The sequence below is a fragment of the Typha latifolia genome, chromosome 4 (assembly GCF_019914945.1).
Source record: "Typha latifolia isolate L0001 chromosome 4, TyphaL0001v2, whole genome shotgun sequence".
Classification (NCBI taxonomy): domain Eukaryota; kingdom Viridiplantae; phylum Streptophyta; class Magnoliopsida; order Poales; family Typhaceae; genus Typha; species Typha latifolia.
The window spans coordinates 14,172,520-14,195,986 of NC_133089.1; the positions used below are offsets into that span (position 1 = coordinate 14,172,520).

The 23,467-nt window shown below is 41.9% G+C and overlaps 7 protein-coding genes and 2 non-coding genes across 13 annotated transcripts; 5 read left to right on the forward strand and 4 right to left on the reverse strand.

Moving 5' to 3' along the window:
- Nucleotides 1–517: 517 nt before the first annotated feature.
- LOC140786238 (2-hydroxy-palmitic acid dioxygenase MPO1-like) lies at nt 518–1,745 on the forward strand. The gene is made up of 4 exons (XM_073134519.1): nt 518–876; nt 1,099–1,161; nt 1,281–1,352; nt 1,442–1,745. The coding sequence occupies exons 1-4, from the start codon at nt 535–537 to the stop codon at nt 1,556–1,558; spliced, it is 594 nt and encodes a 197-aa protein (XP_072990620.1). The 5' UTR covers nt 518–534; the 3' UTR covers nt 1,559–1,745.
- On the reverse strand, nt 1,647–3,615 carry LOC140786235 (methyltransferase FGSG_00040). Its single transcript, XM_073134512.1, has one exon. The coding sequence runs from the start codon at nt 3,511–3,513 to the stop codon at nt 1,900–1,902; it is 1,614 nt and encodes a 537-aa protein (XP_072990613.1). The 5' UTR covers nt 3,514–3,615; the 3' UTR covers nt 1,647–1,899.
- A 750-nt stretch (nt 3,616–4,365) lies between these two features.
- LOC140785839 (pentatricopeptide repeat-containing protein At1g74630-like) lies at nt 4,366–6,503 on the forward strand. Its single transcript, XM_073133900.1, has one exon. It carries the CDS (start codon nt 4,456–4,458, stop codon nt 6,013–6,015), a length of 1,560 nt encoding a protein of 519 aa, XP_072990001.1. The 5' UTR covers nt 4,366–4,455; the 3' UTR covers nt 6,016–6,503.
- LOC140785842 (pectinesterase 31) lies at nt 5,137–9,342 on the forward strand. Of its 2 annotated transcripts, XM_073133903.1 has the most exons (7): nt 6,175–6,292; nt 6,575–6,831; nt 6,908–7,012; nt 7,338–7,415; nt 7,607–7,794; nt 8,398–8,571; nt 8,950–9,342. In XM_073133903.1, the coding sequence occupies exons 2-7, from the start codon at nt 6,589–6,591 to the stop codon at nt 9,110–9,112; spliced, it is 951 nt and encodes a 316-aa protein (XP_072990004.1). In that variant the 5' UTR covers nt 6,175–6,292; nt 6,575–6,588; the 3' UTR covers nt 9,113–9,342. The 2 variants fall into 2 exon arrangements, with proteins under 2 accessions (XP_072990003.1, XP_072990004.1); XM_073133902.1 differs by having other exon boundaries at nt 5,137–6,831.
- Nucleotides 9,343–9,708: 366 nt separating this feature from the next.
- Nucleotides 9,709–16,583, reverse strand: LOC140785838 (DEAD-box ATP-dependent RNA helicase 52B-like). 3 transcript variants are annotated; one of them, XM_073133899.1, is made up of 7 exons: nt 16,456–16,583; nt 15,489–16,262; nt 15,309–15,392; nt 14,229–14,471; nt 11,994–12,161; nt 11,781–11,894; nt 9,709–10,797 (listed from the first exon to the last, which is right to left on the reverse strand). In XM_073133899.1, the coding sequence occupies exons 2-7, from the start codon at nt 16,227–16,229 to the stop codon at nt 10,288–10,290; spliced, it is 1,860 nt and encodes a 619-aa protein (XP_072990000.1). In that variant the 5' UTR covers nt 16,230–16,262; nt 16,456–16,583; the 3' UTR covers nt 9,709–10,287. The 3 variants fall into 3 exon arrangements, with proteins under 3 accessions (XP_072990000.1, XP_072989998.1, XP_072989999.1); XM_073133897.1 differs by having other exon boundaries at nt 11,781–11,897; XM_073133898.1 differs by having other exon boundaries at nt 11,781–11,897; nt 15,489–16,278; nt 16,456–16,509.
- Nucleotides 16,584–17,226: 643 nt separating this feature from the next.
- TRNAN-GUU (transfer RNA asparagine (anticodon GUU)) lies at nt 17,227–17,300 on the reverse strand. The gene has a single exon. It is a non-coding gene; the product is annotated as a tRNA-Asn (tRNA).
- Nucleotides 17,301–18,751: 1,451 nt separating this feature from the next.
- On the forward strand, nt 18,752–21,304 carry LOC140785841 (probable polyamine transporter At3g13620). Its single transcript, XM_073133901.1, has 2 exons — nt 18,752–19,827; nt 20,676–21,304. Exons 1-2 carry the CDS (start codon nt 18,939–18,941, stop codon nt 21,257–21,259), a joined length of 1,473 nt encoding a protein of 490 aa, XP_072990002.1. The 5' UTR covers nt 18,752–18,938; the 3' UTR covers nt 21,260–21,304.
- Nucleotides 21,305–21,379: 75 nt separating this feature from the next.
- On the forward strand, nt 21,380–21,496 carry LOC140787819 (U5 spliceosomal RNA). The gene has a single exon (XR_012108892.1). It is a non-coding gene; the product is annotated as a U5 spliceosomal RNA (small nuclear RNA).
- A 53-nt stretch (nt 21,497–21,549) lies between these two features.
- On the reverse strand, nt 21,550–23,155 carry LOC140785843 (thaumatin-like protein). 2 transcript variants are annotated; one of them, XM_073133905.1, is made up of 3 exons: nt 22,907–23,155; nt 22,194–22,486; nt 21,550–22,048 (listed from the first exon to the last, which is right to left on the reverse strand). In XM_073133905.1, exons 1-3 carry the CDS (start codon nt 22,959–22,961, stop codon nt 21,617–21,619), a joined length of 780 nt encoding a protein of 259 aa, XP_072990006.1. In that variant the 5' UTR covers nt 22,962–23,155; the 3' UTR covers nt 21,550–21,616. The 2 variants fall into 2 exon arrangements, with proteins under 2 accessions (XP_072990006.1, XP_072990007.1); XM_073133906.1 differs by lacking the exon at nt 22,907–23,155 and adding an exon at nt 22,575–22,880.
- Between the last annotated feature and the right edge of the window lie 312 nt (nt 23,156–23,467).

Genomic DNA, 23,467 nt, shown 5'->3' on the forward strand with positions numbered 1-23,467 from the left:
TATATATATATATATAATTAGATAATTAAATAAATCCTTTTAGAAAAAAAGTCATAATAAATTCATATCATACAAAAAGATAAAATATTAACCCTAAATTTATAATCTCTATTATGTCATCATACATTAGTAACAGAACGAAGCAAAACTTCTCGTATGATAATTATAGAAGAGTTAAATCCTATCCAATATATAAATCAGATAGTTGAGCTACAATTTTCACCCTAAATCGTCTTGTTTAATCGTTTAAAACTCGGTCATTGTATGCTTTTAATATTTTAAATTTTAATAATAGCCAAATTTCTCAACTTCTTCTTCATTGGTAGAATTTATAGTGCAAGAGGTCTTAATCTGCCACTAGCTAAACCAAAACCGTGGACATACTACTACACAAATGTCTGCGAAGAAGTCTAAAACCATCTGCAGACCCACAGAAACAAGCATGGCTTCGTATTACTTCGAACAACAAAGACTTATTTCATCCATTCTCTATCTTCCCTTCCACACACACACATAGACACGGAAAGAGACACAATGGGGAAGGGATTGTTTGATCTGGAGAAGCACTTCGCCTTCTATGGTGCATATCACAGCAACCCAGTGAATGTTGCAATCCACATGCTCTTCGTTTGGCCCATCTTTTATACTTCTCTCATCCTCTTCCACTTCACCCCTTCCGTTGTTCGCCTCCCCTTTGGGGTCTGCAATGGAGATGGAGTGGTATTGAACCTTGGATTCGTCTTCGCGTTGGTCTTTGCAGTGTTCTACGTGTTCATGGATCAGAAAGCTGGCTCCTTGGCTGCTGTTTTGTGTATTGCATGCTGGGTTTCTAGTGATTGTCTTGCAGCTCGACTTGGGTTCTCTCTCTCATGGAAGGTTAGATCGTCATTTCTGTATAATTTTTTCCTTTATTTTTGGTTTTATTATGAGTAAGTTCTTGAATTGAGATTCTCATACATCCAACATCTCTTTATAGAGTTAATAATTCTGTCATCCTAAATTTTCATACCTTGTTAGATGTCAAAAGTAATCCAGAAGGCAATATTAACGTGTTTGAAATAAATTCTTTGATAACAATTAGAGTAGCAACCATCGCAGGTTGTTTTGGCATCTCAGTTGTTTTGCTGGAGTGGACAATTCTTAGGCCATGCATTGTATGAGGTGAGCACTGAAGCTCTCATCTTCTTCTTCTTCTTCTTTTCTCTGTTAATAAGTTCCATAGCTCAAGTTACTTCTATCAATCCAGCTCTTATTAACTCTTGATCTTTCGTCGTCTTCAGAAGCGAGCTCCAGCTCTTCTCGACAATCTTCCGCAAGCGCTAATGATGGCTCCATTCTTCGTGTTGCTAGAGGTATATAATTATCAACAGTGCATAATTTGCCAGGATTCCTTCCATAAATATAGAAGCTTAAACAACTTTGCCTCTCTATTGTTTCGCAGCTATTGCAGAGGTTGTGTGGTTATGAACCATATCCTGGTTTCCGTGCTAACATCCATGCAAAGATAGCAGCATCTCGTGCAGAATGGCAGGCAAAGAAGGAGAAGAAAGACTTGTAACTATTTTCGTCACCCATGGTTGGTTCGAATGTAGTGTTTTGGAGAAAAAAGAACACATGTATAAACTAATGGGACAAGATAAGGTGTCCTTCTAATGTTAATTTCTTCAAGAGTATATTTTTGGAGAAAAAATAACACATGTATAAACTAATGGTACAAGGAATATGAAGCATAGATGGATTGCACATACAAAGGTTTGATATGCAAAAAAATTGCTAAATTCCCACATTTTATTTGTATAACAAATGGTCCAGAATGAGATGCTGGTCAAGAATCCTTAACCCTGTTTGAGAGAAGGAAAGCAATTGATCTGAAGAAACTGAAAGAAATGAGATGAATAATTAGTGGTTGTTGCTAGCCAATGCAAGCTGCTCAAAGAGAACCTTAATTGCCTGCCTCTTCATCACTTTGCCATATGTCCCTCTTCCTAGCTTCATAGCTCTCTCCATCTCCAATCCGCCATTACAACCACCTCCTCCTTTCTTCAATCTCCCCACTACCGCCTTCAACACCCTCTCATCCCCACCCACAGCCTCCACTATGCTATCGGCCACCGCGGCTTCCGCCGGTATCTTCCAACCCCGCTTCCTCATCAACCTCTCCGACGCGAAAACGCAATCGTAAGCAGCCCAAAATGACGCACGCAGGAATCCTTTCTGCTTCTCCTTCACCACCCATCTCCTCATTCCCTGCTCTAACTCTACAACAACTCCTCCCACATCAGACTCATGCATTATTAATGCACTCTCCAACTTTGCCACCTCCTGCCTAAAAGAAGCCTCTCCCTCAAATCTGCACCTCTCACAGCTGCAGCAGAATCCCCATCTCTTCGCCATCTCTCTTCGCTTGCTCAACGGCGAAAGCACGTCAAAATAGGCAAATGTGATCTCCTCTCCAGCCTTGATATCTCGAGAAGCATGTAGAACAACCCTGTCGCCGACATGAAGGCGGCGGGCATTAGGATTACATGAATGGTTCACAAAGGAAGGTAATATCCACAGCCCAACTCCACAGTAGCTATTTGTATTGCCCAGCACTTTACCAGAGCAGGCCTCCTCTGTGAGGCAATTTACATCAAGCACCTTCAAGATTCTACCCACATCCACCTCTCCGTTCTTTGGAGAGAAGCTTTCCTCTGATTCTGGCCTAAAGAGGCCCATGTCAGGGATTGGAAGCTCTCCTTTCTCCTCTCCTGTAGACAATGTGTAGACCAAAGAGAGACTTCTGCTGCAATTCTCGACAGTATCAAGAATCTTGTCTACAAAGTCCTTCCACATCACCATCTTTCCACTCTCATTGCATTCATCACCACCTTGCTCTGGGAGTATCCCTCTTCCCGTCCCAACTGCCTTAGTGATCACTAGAACAGTCCCGGCTTCGACGCTCTTCGTAGCGGAAAGCCCCCTTCCGCCGTTTACCGACCTCCGGATCTCGACGGGGCCGACGTATTCGGCAAGCTCTGGGCATTTCCCTTTAAACCCTTTGATCAACCACTCTGAAAGATCTACCACCCCTGTTCTCGATTGCGTCTCAAGCCTTCGGCATTTCTCCAAGAGCCCACGAAGGGTCTCGGCATCGCCTCCCGCCAGAGAGCACATAGCGAGCTTGAAGCAGTTCGACGCCTGCGAGTACCGGTCGAGATCGAGCAAGGTCTTGCCTTTGGATATCAGTGTCTTGCCATGGGTAGGCTCTATCTCGAGAGCTTTGTCGTAGTCTTCGAGAGCGCCCGTGAGGTCCCGCAGCCTCCACCGGGCCTCCGCGCGATGGGAGAAGGCTAAGCATAGGGTTTTCCGGAGCTTGGCGGCGTCGGCGACGCTTGGACCAGTGGGTGGTTGGAGGCAGAGGGAGATGAGATGGGTGTAGAGGTTGATGTATTCTTTCCAGTCTTCTCTGAGGAAGAGCTCTGTGGCTTTGGATCTCAGGTGCTGGATCTCCTCTTCTAGGCTTGGCTTCATCTCTTTTAGCTTCGGACTTGATGTTGGATTCCTTGATCTGAGCTTGGAGTGGGGTAGGATCGTCGTAGGAGGAGGAGATGGGTGTTTGTTTGTGTTGTACTATTGTTGGGTTGAGTACTTGAGTTAAGTTGAGTCGGGTTTTTTTGAATCGCGGATGTAACGGTCGGATTTGAATTGGCATCGCTCACTGGTAACGGCTATTTGTCGGGGTTAAAAGCGCCTGCCTTGTTTTATAACGTTAGCTTTCTTAAATATTTCGGATTTCAGCATCTTAGATAAATTTTTGCCCCTGACATCTGATTTATTGGTATATTCTTATTCGATCCCTGTCTTTTAATCTTTTTCTTTATATAATTTCCTTATTTTTTTTAAATATTTTTTTTAAAAACTAGAGTATGTTCTTTTATAATAAAGATTCTAGCATTTTCTCCAGGAACCCGGGGTAAAGTACTAAAGATGAAAGTATGTTAAGTAGATTAACGGTGAGAGTGTTATTTGGACCTTTTTGTTTAGGAAAATGTTGTGCTTAGTGGTGTTCAGAGGGTCTGTATTGTATCCTTGTAAATATGTGTAAGATATCCTACTTGCTATGGGTAAAGAATTGTGTGGTGCCATTTCCTAAACTTAAATAAGATAGTTTAAATTAGTTTAGAAAATAATATAATGTTTGATTATAAACTGATTTAATGGTATTATAATTATACTTACTATGATATGAAAGGTAGTAATTTAAGAGATTTTTTATGTCAAATTATCCAAATACTGTTTATAGTTTATAGTGGATGGATGAAGATAGAGAGCAGAAAGAGAATAATTGGTTAATTAGATTGGGAGAATGGGTTTAAGTAAGTTGCTCAAAATTGCCTTAAACCAGTGAGTGGATACTAAACACTAAACTGGTTTTAAAATAAATCTTAACTCTATTCGAAAGAGCAGCGTTGAATGAAGAATTCACTCCAAACTTCACCAAATACCTCCGCCTCTTTGACATCTACACTCCTCTCCTTGGAGCACATCACCACTATCTCGCACCTCAAGCTCCTCCACGCTCTCCTCCTCCGCCGCCTCCACCTCCTCCCAGCCTCCGCCTCCCACCTCCTCCTCGCCAGGCTCCTCCGCTTCGCCGCCGTCTCCCCCGCCGGCGACCTCCGCCTCGCCGCCGCCCTCTTCTCCTACCACCTCCCCCGTCACCTCTCCTCCAACCCGCACCTCGCCTTCTTCTACAACACCCTCATCCGCGGCTATAGTAAGAGCCCGAACCCTTCCCTCTCTTTCTCCTTATTCAACTCAATGCGTTCCAATGCTATTCCTCCCGACCCTTACTCCTTCACCTTCCTCCTCAAAGCCCGATCCCGGTATCCTTTTCCGTCCTCTAACCCGTCAGATATCCATGCCCAAGCTCTCAAATTTGGGTGCCTTGGCTCTAAGCCTTCACATCTCCACGTCCACAACGCGCTTATCCATCTCTATGCTACGTTTCAATCTCCTGAAGCTGCTCGCAGAGTGTTCCACGAAATTCCCGCTCCGGACGTGGTGTCCTGGTCAGGAATTTTGACTGCTTACTTGAAGGGGAAGGATGTTGATGCTGCGAGGAAGATGTTTGATGAAATGCCGGAGAGGGATGTGGTGTCGTGGACTGCCATGATTTCCGGGTATTCGCGTGCCCGCCGTCCTCTTGATGCGCTGGAGCTTTTCCGCTTGATGCCCATGCCGCCTGATGAGGTCACCATGGTCGGTGTAGTGGCTGCCTGCGCGGCCCTAGGTGACCTTGAGGTTGGTGCACGCGTCCATCGCTACGTCGATGAACGGGGTTTCGCATGGATGGTCTCGCTCCAGAATGCATTACTCGACATGTATGCCAAGTGCGGGTGCCTCACAATGGCGCGTCAGGTGTTTGATGGGATGGGAACCAAGAGCCTCATCTCATGGAACTCGATGATCTCGGCATATGCGACACACGGGGATGTAGACAGTGCAATCGGTTTGTTCAATCAGATGGTAGGGTCCGACGGAGCGAGGCCAGATGGAGTAACATTGCTCGTGGTGCTGAGCGCATGCGCCCACCAGGGCCGAGTGAAAGAGGGGCAAAAGGTGTTTGAGAAAATGCGAAGGGGGGATTACAGCGGTGTTGCGGTAGGAATAGAGCACTACGGATGCATGGTTGACTTGCTAGGCCGGGTTGGATTGCTTGAGGAGGCATATCAACTAATCCAAGACATGCCAATTCCGAGCAACGATGCAGTTTGGGGAGCACTGCTGGGTGCATGCAGGATTCACGGAGACGTGGATATGGCCGAGCAGGCTGTGAAGAAGCTGATGGAGTTGAAGCCAGACGAAGGTGGTTATTACATTCTGCTAAGCAGCATCTACACAGCTGCGGGCCGAACGGTGGATGCTGCGGTGGTCAGGGAGATCATGAAGGATAAAGGGGCCAAGAAGACTCCAGGTTGCAGCAGCACCAGTGCTGCAATCCTAGCTGAGTGCTCTCCGATGCCTTGTTGATCGTACCGTATGCTGATGGTGTTAAGAAACAAGTTGGAATGAGGAATTAGCAAGAGCGAATGCCTAGTTTAAGCTCATCCAAAGTGACGTCCATTTCGCCCTTGTTGCAGTTCATTGCTAGTTAGTAGCAAGGCATGTGAATTATACTTTGCATCAATGCCCAGGAAGTTTGCAGCTCATATCTCCGACTATGCAGCAGCTTTGGAGGCCCAATAGTTGGATGGCATGACACCAAAGCAACGCATCTCCTACACTACTCAATGAACAAGAGATCAAGGCAAGTCCCGATTGTTTATGAATAAAAATAAACTAATATCCTACATATACTTGATATTTAGAAGGGCAGCAATTGTGATTGCTATTGTGAACAGTTATGATATGCATAGATTCTCTCTCTTTAAAAGGGTAGTGGACTAAAGAGGGTTACGCATAGATTCTCTCCGTAAAAGTAGTGGATAAAGGGCTGGATAAGTAAAAGAAGATAAAAAGTATAGATGTAAAAGAGATACCTTTGTAGGTGTTTATAAATGACCATGACCTAGTAATAATACTAGCGAAGGCGGAGAAGGAACGATGTCGCATCGGATCCTTCGGGTGGCGGCCGACGGGAGCGGCGAGTTCACTCGCGTTCAGGACGCGGTCGACTCGGTCCCCTTGGGGAATCGGGTCCGGACCGTGATCCAGATCTCTCCGGGCCTCTACCGCGAACCCGTATACATTCCCAAGACCAAGAACTTCATCACTTTCGCCGCCGGCCGACCAGAGTCCACCGTCCTCTCCTGGGACAACACCGCCACCCGAATCAACCACCACCAGGTAACGAATCCCAGAACCCAATACTCTGATCCGAATCCGAATCCGAATCCAACTCAGTTTTCTCGCTTTGTATCAGGTGTCTCGCGTGATCGGAACGGGGACGTTCGGATGTGGGAGCACCATCATCGAGGGGGAAGATTTTATAGCGGAGAACATCACTTTCGAGAACTCCGCTCCTCAGGTTAATTAGATTCCTTTCTATTTCGGGAGGTTTATCTTTTGCATATTACTACCTTCATCACTGCCTTATTGCGAAAAGACCCCCCCCTTTTCCATTTGCGTACTTACCAGTTGACATCACCTCCTTACGGTTTTCTACGAAGCCGAGATAGCACCCAGAGTATATTGGGGATATTTGCTTCCTTTTCTTTTTGTGTGCAAATGTACGGGAAAAGGAGGATTTAAAAAAAAAAATAGAAATATAACAAACTCTTCTTTTTTGGTGATCGTTATTGTTGCTGCTTTGATTATAATAATAATCATGAATAGGTGAATCTTGATTTCAGGGTTCTGGTCAGGCTGTGGCAATCAGGGTGACGGCTGATCGGTGTGCGTTTTACAACTGCAGGTTCCTCGGGTGGCAAGTACTGATCATTCCATTCTCATCTGTAGCAATTTTGCCAATTCAATGAAATGAGCTTCCTAATTTTTTTGCTTTACAGTCTAGATTTTGGTGGACTCATTCTTTTCTGTAGATATCACATGCGTCTTAGTTTTTCACTTTTTCTGAATGCAGAATGCATTTAGTTACATAGTTTATTAATGGATTGTGCAGGATACCTTGTATTTGCATCATGGAAAACAATATCTGAGGGACTGTTACATTGAAGGAAGTGTGGACTTCATTTTTGGGAATTCTACTGCCCTTTTAGAGCATTGTCATATCCACTGCAAATCTGCAGGATTCATAACTGCTCAAAGTCGGAAATCTTCTCAAGAATCAACTGGTTATGTCTTCCTGAGGTGTGCTTGAGTCCTTTCTCTTGTTAATCTTTATTAGTATGGTACACATTAAATTCAGTAAGTTATCATATCTTCTTTGGTTATTACCACATAATAGTTGCTTATATTGTATATTTTACATAATTGCTGATACAAAGATAATAATGCATCAGTATTGTCTTGTTAGGTTCTAGATAGCCTATAACTGTAGAATCGAATTCCCTTTTTGTGGAAGTTAAATTCCTCTTCCCTTATATGTTTTGAGATATCCTATCAACATGGAAAAATTATCAAAAAATGGTTTACTGCTGTTTAGATCATTTAAAGATGCCGAGCACATATACTGATTGCTGTTGACTGTTGGTGGTTACATCATTTATGAAATGTCACTTGACACCTCTAGATGTCTTCCTTCTACAGTCTTATATTTAGAAGATACTGCAGTACTGAAGGAACTTCACTCATTGATAGTAACAATTCTGGTTGATAGTTTCATTAGCAAGTACAATAACCTAAGCATATATGATAAATATGTGCATGTGTGTGTAACTCTGTAACTCTTGTTTCTTGCTATTTCTTTATCTGTTTGTTTTTCTATGCCATACTCACAAACCAATCATTCAGATGTATTATTACTGGGAATGGTGGCTCTTCATACACATATCTTGGACGACCATGGGGGCCCTTTGGAAGGGTCATTTTTGCATTCACATGGATGGATGCCTGCATTAAACCAGTTGGGTGGCATAACTGGGACAAGTGTGAGAATGAGCGAAGTGCCTGTTTTTATGAGTATAGGTATATTTTCTTTCTACCTTTTTTTCTTTCTTGAGTGTGAATATGGTTTGATGTACTTATATTAGCTAGATTACTCAAGGACCTTTAATATATGGCTATTAAGAACCTTGCTAGCTAGATTATTGAAGACCCTAATATACAGATATTAAGCTGCTTAGGTCATTGTTTGTCATGTTCTATTATCAGTCGGTACCAGTAAATTGCTAAAATCAGAATGCTTGTACACCCTACCCTAGTACAGACTACAGATTGGTTTTAAGAAAAGATCTAGCAAGGTGTTGCACTTACTGATTGCTTCACTTATGTGCCTCTCCAGGTGTGTTTGATTTTGTTGTTGATTGGAGCCTTCTCAATCAAGTTTTTACTACTTTCTTGCAGATGCTCAGGGCCGGGTTGCTGTCCTGCTAATCGAGTCACATGGTCTAGGGAATTGCTGGATGAGGAGGTTGAACAGTTCCTTGCACACTCTTTTGTTGATCCTGATCCTGAGAGGCCTTGGCTTCTACAAAGGATGGCAATAAAAGTACCACTCTCTGCATAATTAGTTCTTTGCATACACTCTGGATGGCAATAACCAATTAGTAGAGGGAGGGAACTAATTATCATTATAACGTAGCGAACCTGATAAATGCGCATGAGTTATATTTAGGATCATCTATTAGATCTTTTGAAATGTCTGCATGTTGAACTCCTGGCATCGCTTTGCCTATATTTCAGCAACTGTCAAATTCTTTATAATCATACATTTTGACCTGGGCTCCCCTTGTGATAGATACTAAGTGATAATCCTTTTTATGCCTTTTTGGGTCATATCCTCTTAATTAGGCCAATCAGGCATTCAACGAGGAATGCCTCAGCAGATGATTCTTTGATCACAAAAGAACAATTGGCACCTTGCTAAATCAACTAAGAATGGTGAACTTGCACACCACCTTCACCCTAGTCATAGCGTTCCTTATTTACACCATCTGCAAGACATGAATCTGACCAAAGATGTGCAAACAAGGAGAAAAAGAGAATGAAGCTCCAATGAAGGCTTTATAGCCTTCTCACCATAGACGGATAAATTATCAACCAAAGTACGCGGACAAAACAGAAATATGCAGCAAATATCACTAGAAACACAAATAACTTAGGTAAGCCAGAAGCTATTTCACTCTTCATTCATAACGAGAGTATTGTATCAATGAATCACTTGCATTTCCAACAAAAAAACTCAGCACACTCTTCCCTCGGCAACCACAATTAATTTCAGCCTCACCTCCCAGTATATTACAAGTTTACAACAGCAGCCTAAAAAGAACGAGCAAAGAGATCTATGGTCTACATTTTGTTCCCCCATCTTTTAAGGTCAAGGGCGTAAAGAATATGTTTTGAGATGAAAAGGGCAAGCAGAAAAGTGCCGCTCACACGCATGGCTGCAAATTCCGTCAACCACCAAAATCACATGGGAGAAAAAAAAAGACTCGGCAAGAATGACAAAATCGAACTTCAAACCCTAAGTTAGTCTACCAATACCCACAAAAGATGGCAGTAGCTCTCACTTTGCTCTCCTTACAATGAGACTAGTAAGATAAGATTTCCAAAGTACTTAGCAGAAGAAGGAAAAAAGGGGGAAGACAACTCAACAATTTCAGTAACTGTATAACATCTCCTACTTCCATGTAATTGGACAAAATTGGGAAAAATATCTGCTGCTCCAAAGTGGTGATGATGTTAGTCCCATGCACTGGTGAACCCAGAGCCGCCATAGCCACTTCCATACCCAGGTGATGCTGCACCATACCCCCCACCGCCGCTGCTACCAGTACCATAGTAATCACTTCCTCCACTACCCCTGCTGAAGGAGGCATCCCTACGGAAATCACGACCACCAAAGCGGCCCCCACCTCCAGACCGCCGATTTCTACCTCCACCGCCATAAGAAGACCGAGCTGCATAACGGGAGAGCCATGCAGGCACCTCCTGGTTAGATTCCTGCATTAGTTCAGCAAGAGGCCTTGCCAATGAAGAGTTATTTTCATTAAAAAATGCAGTCGCAAGACCAGTCTTCCCAGCTCTTCCTGTTCGTCCAATCCGGTGCACGTAATCATCTATGTCATTTGGGAGGTCAAAATTTACAACATGTGAAACATGTGGAATGTCAAGACCACGTGCTGCCACATCAGTTGCCACAAGAATAGGAGTTAAGCCACTCTTGAAGGATCTGAGAGCATGTTCTCTTTCCTGTTAAGAGCAATACATTTGAAACATCATGAAAGCTACTTCACCCATAAATAACTAAAGAAAAAGTCCTTGCTAATACTTGAAAAAGAAGTTCAGGATTGATTAGAACCCTAAAGTCCTAAAATCTTGTAGAATAACTGGTAACATTTTTTGCATCCATACACCCTGAAGATGTTACTATCTCCCAAAGCAGTAAAAAACAAATTTGCCCTTCCATATAAAAGTGTCATCAAACCGCAGGAACAAATACACAAAAGTATAAGTTTTGAAGGGGTGCATATGCAAGTTTGTACTAGCAGTTGCTCATATGTGCAAACATGATAGGAAGAATATTCATATAATTTAGAGATAATTCTACTTAGACACTCTGAATTATCACTGATTTTTATATATACCTTCTAAATTTTTTTATTACCCACATACAACCAGTGAACTAAGAAAAGTATCCACATATATTCCCTTGAATTAAGAATAAAAAAGTAACCATAAGGATCTTTAAACCAAAAATTTTCTAGTTCAAGGGGTATATATAATTAATTTTTTTTAAAAAAATGGATATGAAATACGGTGATAGTTTAAGAAGTCTAAATGAAATTATCCCCATAATTTACACAATTGTAGAGATATATTTGTGTGAATAAGCATTAATTTTTGAGGAAAAGTGCAAAATCCATGTATGATTACCAAAGAATTTTCTCAAGAACTAAATTACGTGTGACTCAGACCAAATTGTGGCATCAGAGGTATGACTCTGCATAAGTCAAAGATCAGTTGTTCCCAAGGACTTAATATCTGCACCATCTTTATTATTTATTACATGGCATATTATACACTAGGAATATTATAATAATGCAACTAAATTACCAAACTCCTCACAAATTTGTGCAACAAAAGCCTTATAAAATAAAAAAGGAAAAGAGTTGGGATTTATAAAGGTCGAGTCAATTCAAAATAATAGCAGTACATGATTTTCAGACACAAACCTGCTGGGTTCTGTCGCCGTGAATAGTAGTCGCAGGAAAGCCATTCATACATAGCCAATGTTCCAGTGAATCGGCACCTTTTTTCGTCTCTACAAACACCAGGGTAAGAGCTTGCTGCTGAAAAAAGAAAAGTCCATAAACTATCAATCTCAGTCAGAACATTAATTGTTTCATACTTCATTGCGATGAAAGCTGATTGCAAGGAAAGATCACCTTTCCTTGAACTCCATTAGATCTTTGTGCATGAAGAAGGTCCATGAGATGGCTTCTTTTGTCTGCCTCAAGAACAAATTCTACTCTCTGAACAATCAAATCAGTACTTGACCCAACTCTTCCGACAGCAAGAAATATGTAATTGGAGAGGAAATCTGATGCCAATCTCTGTATCCATTTGAGAATAACATGTCAGAGTATCTCTATTCTATTTAAAAAACATACATTTATCGTTACCATGGACTATGGACAACACGAAGAACCAGAACAAGTAAAGAGAAGGGAATATCTAACAGTATATTCAATTTAGCTATGAAAGCAAAGGAGGTTGATCTCAAACAAAAGACCATGATTAAAAATGGAAAGCACTGTGTGCAAGGACCAAGATCATTTGAATATTGTTTTTCTGGAATGTCAGCATCAATAACCCTGAAGTTCCCAATTGCAGCAAAGGAACAGAGAGTTAAACTAGAACAGATAAGACCAAACCATACAGTGACCTACAGTGGTCAAAAGAAATTCTTTTTGATACTCGAGTGTAGTTAAAAGGTACTACAAACAACAAAGTAGGACGTGTCAAATGAGATATATTAACAGGAACTTCATTCGAACTGCTAGGGATTGAAAATTTTACTAGGTGCATCAGATAAAAAATCTCTGTCCCTCTCAGTGACACAAAGTAGAAACTATTCTTTGGTTATTAACTACCTGACAGGGCAAAAGCTGCAACTGCAAAGTATATAAGCCACGTGACTTCGCAAATTAACAATCCATTAAGGGTTTATGCCTTACAGGAATCATCTATAGCTGTGCAAGTATGTACATAATGCTCAAAAGGAAAACTCTAGTGCTCATAAAGAAATAAACATAGGTAAAATTTAACATCAGCAAGCAACATTTCTTGAAATATTCAGTGTTGATGGTTATCAATTGGAAGCAAAACATTATAAAAAATTACCAAGAGATCTTGAGATTATAAAAGGAAAAATGCCTATCCTAATGTAGATTTAAAACAAAAGTAATAAAGGCAAAGTATCATGGGGAGGTGTAGCTGCCAAATACATAAAAACATACTATGCTGAGGGAACACTAAAACTACACAGCAAACCACTGTATTAAAGGCTTATTTCTCTAGCAAAAAGCGTTAGCAAGTGAATTTTCTACCTGACATATAATATCACTGACTCACCATGATAGCAGTAAACTTTTTTAATTGGCTCATCAAACCCACTCAGTGATTGACAAACTGCAAATTGTTGTATTACAAACATGAACGAAAAAAAAAAAAAAAAAAAACATACATTATTTTCCAAATTCTTCAAGATGGGAGAGGTGAACCATTTGAGAACAACAAAGCATTCAATATAAAGCTAATCTTGTGTTGGAGGGTCAAAGGAGGGAGAAAGGGGGAAGAGGTAGGCGAGGACATGCTTTAGATTTAGGTGCAGAAAAAGGCCCTCAACAAGCAAGCTTGTGAGATGTCTATAACTAAACAATGAATCTCGTTAACCTAATGGAAAGATCTGGCCTGGTCAGAACCAACTCCTATAGTATAACCAGCAAATGTGTTATATAGTAATTAAACATAGAATTCATTCTCCAATAATAACTAGGGACAAGTTTCTGGGGAAAAAAGTTCATGAACTATGACGGATTCAAATCAGTTTCAAAAATCACTCAGCATACACACCATAACTGAAAGGTTTTGTGGCACCCAACAAATAGCGGATGCCAAGGCGCTATGAACCCAAAGTGGGTCCGCAATAATTTTCTAAAATATCCAGATTCAACAGAACTAGATGACAAGCTGACAACTATGTAATAGTAATGTTTCACATCAGATTCAAGCAAAAGATAAGAAATTAAGAACGAAGAAGAAAATCCAAAGAGAAAGGAAAGGAAATATAGTTGCAAGACCTCAAACAACTCAATAAATCATTTGCACTTCCTTCAAGAAAATTTGACTACAAAACCAAGAGCAGCAAGTGATATATAGTTGATTTCAGCTTAAAGATAAACGTCACAGAACCAAACTCCGTACTCAAGAGGCTTACAAAAGATGATAAACCTTGTAATAGTTTCTATCACCAACCTCTAGAGGCCTATAGAAAGATGGGTAGGCATTTAAAATCTTCTATACTCAACCTCTAAAACATGCCTATGGCATATAGTGGTAATATGTGTATACTAGATATTATGAAGCAAAGATCAGAATATGACATGACAAAAGTCAACCTGAATCTCTTTCGGAAAGGTGGCACTGAACAGAACGGTTTGCCTCACACCTCGTGGAGGCATGTCCATTTGCTCAACAATCTTTCGAATTTGTGGTTCAAAACCCATATCGAGCATCCTATCTGCCTCATCTAGAGCGAGATATCTAATCATCTGCAATGATACTCTTGCCCTCTCCAGCAAATCAACCAAACGCCCAGGAGTAGCCACAAGAATATCAACACCTCTTTCAAGATCTCGCAACTGAAAAAAGAAAAGAAAATAATTTAGTAACAACCTAAGAAATGAATGTGTTGGATTTGTACAACAGTACAAGTAACAATTTCATTGATTGTCAATTTTTAACTATTTGCTAATCTCTGTTAAGTGACGAGGAAAAAAATCAATCTAACCTCAAAACTAGTGTAAATTACAGCATAGATGCTAGCTGTTACAAGCCTAGCCCATACGGATGCAGAATTTTCCATGACATTTGGCTAGGCAAGTTCTAAATATCTATAGGTATACCGTATCTCCTTGAAAATGCATAAGGTCAACAATCAAGCACGAATTTCAAGGAATAGTAGGCATCTATGTCAAACAATCATATATAGCATTAACAAATAATAACAATAACATGATCCACAAATCTGGAGGTAGAACATACAAACTGATGACAACAAATAACTACAAGCATCTAGCATTGTAGAGTTGAGAAGAAGCTCTATGACATCAATTCAAATGAAACAAACCTCGCAGGTTTAGCTTAAGAACTTATAGGAGAAGGAATAGAACATTTGAGGGAACAAAAGAGATATGTATATCACGTGTTTCTTCTAGCATCTTAAGCATATATCATTATATCCAATTAACACTTGGTCAAGCATGTCTAAGTATCAGCAAGAGTACAGCAAAATGCATTCTAAACAGTAAAACTTAACTGATATTGAGAAAATTTTTTGCTCTAACATATAAATCATTAGCAAATAATGAAAAAGTGAATAAACAATTTCAGATTCAATCGAACTGCTCTATAAAGGACACATACAAGACAAAATAATATACTGAAGAGAAAACTGACTACTGTTAAATTAAAAGAACCTGCTGATTAATGGGAGCTCCTCCATATGCAACCACCACCCTAACACCAGTTTGATAGGCAAACTTTCTAGCCTCCTCGTGTATCTACAGGTAAAGCGAAAGAAAAAAACTTTTAACCAGAAAATAGAAGACCTAAAACTTCAAAAGTTAACACGGAAACACCACGGAGCAAAAACGCACTTGGACCGAAAGCTCACGAGTAGGTGATAAAATAAGTGCAAGCGGGTATGCTGTCCTTGAACCACGTGGCCTCTGAGGAGGATGCCCCTTCATGATCCCACTAATAATTGGGAAACAGAATGCCGCCGTCTTTCCGGACCCCGTCTGCGCGCAAGCCATCAGATCACGCCCAGCAAGCGAAATTGGAATGGCATGCCGTTGCACTGGCGTGGGCTTCACATACTTGCACTTCCTTATGTTCTCATTCAGCGCGTCCCCCAAATCGATAGCCGCGAATGTATTTACCGGTGGCGGAACATTTTCACCACTAGTCTCGACCGGGATATCCTCGTAAGCATCAAAGTTTATCCCTGTATTCTCCTGATCATCGAAAGCCACCTCTTCCTCGTTCGCAAATGGGTTCACTTCCCGCTCCCTACCGCGATCCCACCCACCTGTGCGGTTGTTCCAACCGCCTCCGCTGAGTCGCCCGCCGCCAAATCCCGCGCGGCCGCCGTCCCGGCTCAGGATGCCGTTGCCCGTTCGGGCAGGGCCAGGAACGACGCCACCATATGCCGGAGAGCCCAAAACCCCAGAAAAGCCATCGGCCGGAGCCAGAGCCGGGGCTGGGGAATCGGAGGAAGGTGGACGGTTGCGGAGGTGGGGAGGGACGTAAGAAGGGCGCGGCGCTTGGCGAGGAGCGGCGGGGACCGCGGCCATTGGCGCCTCATTTGCTACGGAATCGGCCCACGAAGTTGGCATAATTCAAAGAAGATTTCAAACTCTAATCCAAACCTACAGATACAACACCCTATACAGAGATTAGCTAGATTTCGGAACCCTAGATAGAGGAAAACATCGAAATGGTGAAGAGAATAAGATACAGATCGAATCAAAACGAAAACTTCTGCTCTAATCCGAGCCCTAGAAGGATGAAACTACGAATAAGATAGGATGAAGAGATCGGAGAGGAAGAAAGGGGCCAAACCTGGAGAGAGAGGCTCGAAACCCTACAATCGCTATTCAAGAAACGAGAGAGAACGTATCAAATTGCAACGGAGTCAGAGCGAGAGCAAATTTTGTTGGAGACGAGACGGACACCTGGCTCGATTTGACTGAAAGAAAAATATCTTTACTTAGTGGTAATTTTTTGAACATATATATATATATATATATATATATATATATATATATATAATCTAGATCAGAGATGTAAAACTATATATTATATAACTATTTTTATAATATTTAAACTATATAAGTATGCGAATATAGATTTGAATACTGTTTTAAGAATCATATCCATATTCATCTAAACTTTTTGGATAAGTCAGAGGTAAATTTCAAATTCGGATCTAATAGTATTCGAACGCATAAGATAATAGAGTCAAATTTTATTCGTCTTAGTTTTATTTCTGTTATTCACTGGTTAAATAAAAAGACTTAGCACACTTTGATATATAAATTTAGCAGTTAGACTAATCATCTAAATAATAGTATGCCACAGTATGTTCAAAACTATCTCTACCAAAAAGAAAGATATCAAAAATATCTATATTTATTTCTTAAATATATAACGTTATTAAAATTTATAGCACAATAGTTAATATATCTAAAAATTAGATTATATATTTATGTAAAACTATGAAAATAGCATTTCATATCATTATTTTTACGAATATTTTAAACTATATAAATGTATAGATATTGATTTGCATATCAATTTTAAGAATGTGCTAAGAAGTTTAAAAAACATAAGCGCTAGAAGGAGGGCTTGAACCTCCGACCTTGTGGTTAACAGCCACACGCTCTAACCAACTGAGCTATTCCAGCTACATTTATACAAATAAAATTATGAAATATTCAAAATTTGAAAAGTCTAAAAATGCAACCATCTGGCTAGGATGTGGAAATAAATAGATTGCTTTGCCGTGTCAATTTTGAACAATTAACATTATATATTTAGATTGAAGACATGACATTTTATTCCTACAAGTGGCTCATGGAGTCTTAATAGCTAGCTCCTACATTTAATCATACCAAAAGATAACTTTGTGCCATGTCTAACAACCTTTAATACTTAGGAATACTAGGAGCTTGAAGTATTAATTTGGATTGCTACTTATTCTGGGAGATCATTGAAGGTGGATGATACTATCTTTGCGTAGAATCAATCTCGATTTGCAAGAGTTTGTATTAAGGTTGATATATCTCTCTTGTTGAAGAGGACACTATGGATAGAGCCAAAGGAAAATTATCTTTTAGTGTGTTCTCTTAAAACATCTAATATGTCTCTGTTTTGCCTATGGAGTCATTGGGCGCAGGAAAGAAGCCTGCAATTCGCTGCCTACAAATAAGATGTACCAGCCAACACAAGCCCCTCATGTTGCTGATTGAGTGCAAAAGGGCTGGGGTTCTAGCAATAGGTGCCGAGATGCAACCTGTGGAAGAGTTGAGTCCCAAACGAATGAGATGTTCCGGCCATGGATGGGGGCTAGCTACTTGGTGGTGGCTGGCAAGGAGCTTGTGCCATGTTGGTCACGACAAGGTGGTTGAGCCTAATAATTTGAAAATATTGATACAAGAGTATGATTCTTTTCACTCTTCTTATATAAAATCTCTAAATATCTCGTATATTTTCTAAAAAACTGCATATATATATAAAGTGTAACACAAAGATAAGTGATTAGTTTATGGATCCCATGAAATATCTTTTCTAAGAGCTAAAATGGGCTTTTATAGGGGATTTAGACATCAATCTTGATTACGTGGATATTAAAACACTCTTTTAATATTTAATGATAAAAAAAAGGGAAGACACACGACTTATATTTCTGTTAGTATTTTATTAAACAGTATGAATGTTGTATCTCAAGACACATAAAATCAAACTGCCCTAAAGGCACAGTCAGTCACCAGTTCACCACCGGTGACTTGAGGTTGGTTCAATAGGTAACAGTGTTGCCCAAGGATTGACTTTGAGCCATGTATTTCCAAACCGCTAGTTCACTTCTTAAGATAGCAACACGTGACAAAATAGTCAAACAAGATGTGTTGACTTGACTAAGTGATGAATTAGAGAGCAGCAAATATGATGACAAATCCTCCCTCTGCTCGTTTGGACGTGAACGCCTACCAAATAATTGAGCAAAGATGGGGCCCAGTACACCGAATTCGACGTCGATCTCCCCCTTTTCCGCCAATAAAATTTGACCTTCTTGTTATTGCTAATACTCACCCTCCCGGAGAAATTTTAATCCGCCCAAAGGAATGAAATTAATTTGACGAAAATATTATATGTTTAAATAACAAATAGGTTTATAGAATTTAAACTTAGGATGGCTCGCAGAGAATCTCAATCTCTACCCACTTTAGAGATCCTCCTCCACATCTCACATCCACCAATCCATAAGTATTTCCCTGTTTCCACCTAATCCGTCTCACAACTAAACTCTCAACACGAACTCAGCCATGGCTCGAGAAATCCAACTCCAATCCCCCAAAACCCCGCCGTTACCCACCTCCCACCCCAAGAGCCCCGAAGACAACAACAACTCCCCACAAACTAATCCAACAACTTCCCCGATCAGAAACCCCAACCGGTTGACCCTGATCCCCCTCATCTTCCTCATCTTCTTCGAGGTCGCCGGCGGACCCTATGGCGCCGAGCCTGCCGTCTCTGCCGCCGGCCCCCTCTTCGCCCTCCTCGGCTTTCTCATCTTCCCCTTTATCTGGTCGATCCCGGAGTCCCTTGTCACCGCTGAGCTCTCTACCGCCATCCCCGGCAATGGCGGCTTCGTCCTCTGGGCCTCCGCCGCCTTCGGCCCGTTCCCAGGCTCCCTCATGGGCTCCTGGAAGTTCCTCAGCGGCGTCATCAACTCCGCCGCCTTCCCTGCCCTCTGCGCCGACTACCTCGCCCGCGTCGTCCCCGCCGTCGCCAACGGTCCCCGACGTGCCATCGTCGTCGCGGTCATGAACATTCTCCTCTCCTTCCTCAACTACACCGGCCTTGCGGTCGTCGGGTGGTCGGCTGTGGCCCTCGGACTGGCTGCCTTGGCGCCGTTCGGGATCATGGCGGCGGCAGCGGCGCCGAAGTTGAGGGTGAGTAGGTGGGGGGTGGTGGCGAAGGAGAAGGATTGGAGGCTTTTCTTTAATACTCTATTTTGGAATCTAAACTTTTGGGATAGCGCGAGCACGATGGCAGGGGAGGTGGTGCGGCCCGAGACGACGTTCCCGAGGGCGCTCGTTGTCGCCGTGGCGATGACGGCGTTGGGATACCTCGTGCCGCTCGCCGCAGCGATCGGAGCGATCGATGCGCCGCCGGAGGCGTGGGGGAGTGGTTACTTCGCCGACGCCGCAGGTAGGCAGTAGTGAACTTACTTTATAGCCATTGTAGATGCATGAGCAAAGTTGAGATTTTTATTCTTCTTTTTTAGTGGTAAAAACAAGTTTAGTTAGGAATTTTGAGAATAAATTAGTTGAATCTCTAATTATCTCATCGACTTGGTTCTGGTAGAAAGGTTTGGGTAGTTTCTTCGTGCATGAAAGCAGAGAAGAGCTGATAGTAATGTACGGTTAAAGTTGGAGGAAAAGTTGGAGCCCAACTTGATCACGTTTTATATCTTTATCTATATTTAAAAGACAAATATTCTTTTTATATTCAAATCTTTATTGGCTGGAAACTTTCATCAGAATCACCCACCCGATATATCTTTAAAGACTTGTGGTAGGATCAAAAAGTTCAATTCACACCAAAACTTAGGATTGGCTATGGGAGTCGCCAAGCATTTCTCCATATAAACTAGTATCAATTGCCATGTGAGGGTGTCATCTCTCTATATAAAAAAAAGTTGGGTTTGACCCCATTTAAGAGGTCGCAACTACTCATCGATATTACCAGAGAAAGGAGTAGGATGAGATATCTTCATAGCAAAATGTGCAAGACTTCATCTATCAAGTTTCAGTCATGTCTTTGTACTCTCTCAGTGGTGCTATAATTTTTTTATGTTTAAGATAAAAGGGCTATATAGTTATCTCCAGTCAAAAAATCACCTAATATCTATCCTTATATTCAAAGAGTTAGGAATCTTAACTTATAACACCAGTCATAGACCGATAAAATCTCTCCGGTGGTCAGTTTTTTTCTTACAGTGCTTTTCTAAGTACTAGAGTAGAATGCCCTATATAACAAATAGTAAAATCCTGCAGGTATCATCGCCGGCCGTTGGCTCAAATACTGGATCGAAGTCGGCGCCGTCCTCTCCGCCATCGGCCTCTACGAGGCCCAGCTCAGCAGCTGCTCCTTCCAGCTCCTGGGCATGGCCGACCTCGGTCTCCTCCCCAGGTTCTTCGCCTCCCGCGCCAAGTGGTTCGACACCCCGTGGGTCGGCATCCTCGTCTCCAGCCTCATCACGTTCTCCCTCTCCTTCATGAGCTTCAACGACATCATCTCCTCCGCCAACTTCCTCTACAGCCTCGGGATGCTCCTCGAGTTCGCCGCCTTCCTCTGGCTGCGCCGCAAGCGCCCCGACCTCAAGCGGCCGTACCGCGTCCCCCTGCGCCTCCCGGGGCTCGTCGCCATGTGCTTCGTGCCGTCCGCGTTCCTCATCTTCGTCATGGCGATCGCAAGCTGGAAGGTGTTCGTGATCAGCGCCGGGTTCACGCTCCTCGGCGTCGGGGTGTATTTTCTCATGGGGTTTTGTAAGTCGAGAGGATGCTTAGAGTTCAGCAATGCTGATCATATGGAGGGAGAAGACAAGAGGGGTGATGATGTTGATGGGAGGGAGGTTTAATTGCTTGTATCCTCTGTTAAGTTTCTATAAAGTGTAATAGTCCCACATCGGAAAGCATACTGAAATTTGAGGCGACCATCTATTATATAAGCAGCTCGGCTCTAACCTTTTAACTCACGCAGCTGCGTGGTGAGCACAAAGCGAACTATTCTTTCGCCTTTTACTAAAGAATACCGTGTGCTCGCCACTCAAAGCAGCATACGCCTATTTTTGGAGGGGCACTTCTTCCGGAGTTCCCCAACAATTCATAAGTTCTAAGCTTTATTTTTTAGTTTATTTCCTTTGATAGATTATGAAATCTTGTGGGCTCGCTTCTGTATCTCGTACAAAATAATTTTCGTCGTACATCTTACACACTTAATTGTCATCTACATGGACAGGCGAGTTACTCCATTTGGAGGGACAGAAGGTTATGACGTATTCTTTAGAGTAGCAGTTCACAAGGGACGTGGGAGTGTCGTAGGCATAGCTGAAGTATGAGGGGCAGGCATCCTTGAACATTTTAGAGTACATAGTCGGCTTGCACGCCTCCGGCTTCCCGTAGGAGTTTCTGCAACAAAACACATCGAGATTGAATGCTAAACACGCGCTCTTGCAGGCCACGACCGCCCCGGCCTCGTCAGAGACTTGGAGTTCCTGTGGGCATAGGCTGTTGATGCTCTTCGCGCAACCGCCGATCGAGCAACCGCGGTCGGTCGGCTTGGTCGTCACGGAGATTGGTAGGTTGTATCCATCTACCAAGCTCACGTCGTAGAAGCTAGGCTTGCTCTTATCTTCCTGTAGTGTGATCTGCATCATATACAATGCCTTCAGATACATAATTATTAGTTCTTTACTTAACAACTTTTCTAGATTTTGAATGAGTTGATATACAGAAACATCTAGCTATCTAACAAGGGATCAAATTGATCATGACCTAGTCCAAAACGAGTACCTCTACGAGAGTGGCTGGTGGCATTCCAATAGTTCCATTGCATGAGAGCAAGCCTTGACAGTCGCCAGTTTTGCAAGCAGGCTTTGAACTTGAGTTGAAGTTGCATCCTGTTCTTCCCCAGAAGCGGCCATTCCATGTGGAAGGGGCCTTCACTTGCTTGCCTTGGCCTGGCAAGAGGGCGAACCCGCCGTCAGCGATCACGGGATGCCCGGCGTTAGGTGCGGTGGCCGGCCACACCGGGAAGGGACACTTGTTGCTTACATGGAATGTTACCTGCCCATTCACAAGCCCACCTGTACATGGGAGGAGAAAATTTTAGCAGTGGATGACAAATTAATTAACAAGTTGAGCATAACCAGATAACTAAGAAATATAGCTTACTAGTGCACAAGTCTCCCTCCTCTACAAGATCAATGGAGGCTAAAATGTGCATATATCCTTATCTCATTTCTATAGAGTTCGATTCCATGACTTGAAATTATGATAGTGTAAGGTAAGACTCACCATCACACCAGGTGATGCCCCAAATGGTAATCCACTATTAAGAATATAAGAAATAAAAATTATGCAATATTATTAGTCCAGCATCAAATCAGAATAACAGTTTTGATGCTACTTGAAATGCTACCAAAACAATAGATAGCTCAAAGCACTCTCTTGGTAGAATTATTAGATTAATAATCTTGGAAGTAACTTGTTTTGAGGTCAATTACCTAAGAAGATGAGATGCCAAATCAAGAGAAGGTTTGCAAAGATTGGGCGGTCCATCTCTGGCTGCTTCACTGATCACTAGGAGTTGAGGTAGGATGAAGAGGCTGCAACATCTCTTGAGCTTTATATCTACTGAGTTGCCGAACCTTGGAAGATTCTAACTTTTACTAATCTTGCAGTGCATTCCAAGTGATATAAGTCTCGCACTATACAACTTTGAGCATACTTGAGAATTAAGCTTGGTAGGTGAATCTGAGGACCCCAAAGATCCAATGGTTAGTGCCACCTAATTGGTGTTTTAGGTAATCAAAATAGCTTACCATCATTGTGTGTATCTAAAATCAAGTCATCATCATCATCAATGGCAACAAACGTAAGTTAGCTATCTTCTGTTCACCAGAGAAGTAAGATTTTAGTGGTCCCAATTACATCATGTTGTTCGATTTGAATCTGAAAATACTCATACAACATGAGCTGCAAGTCTGCTAGCTATTTTGATCACTTGTTAAGATAAATTCAAGAACACATGCAAAGAAAGCTAGAATATATGCAGTAATTTTAGA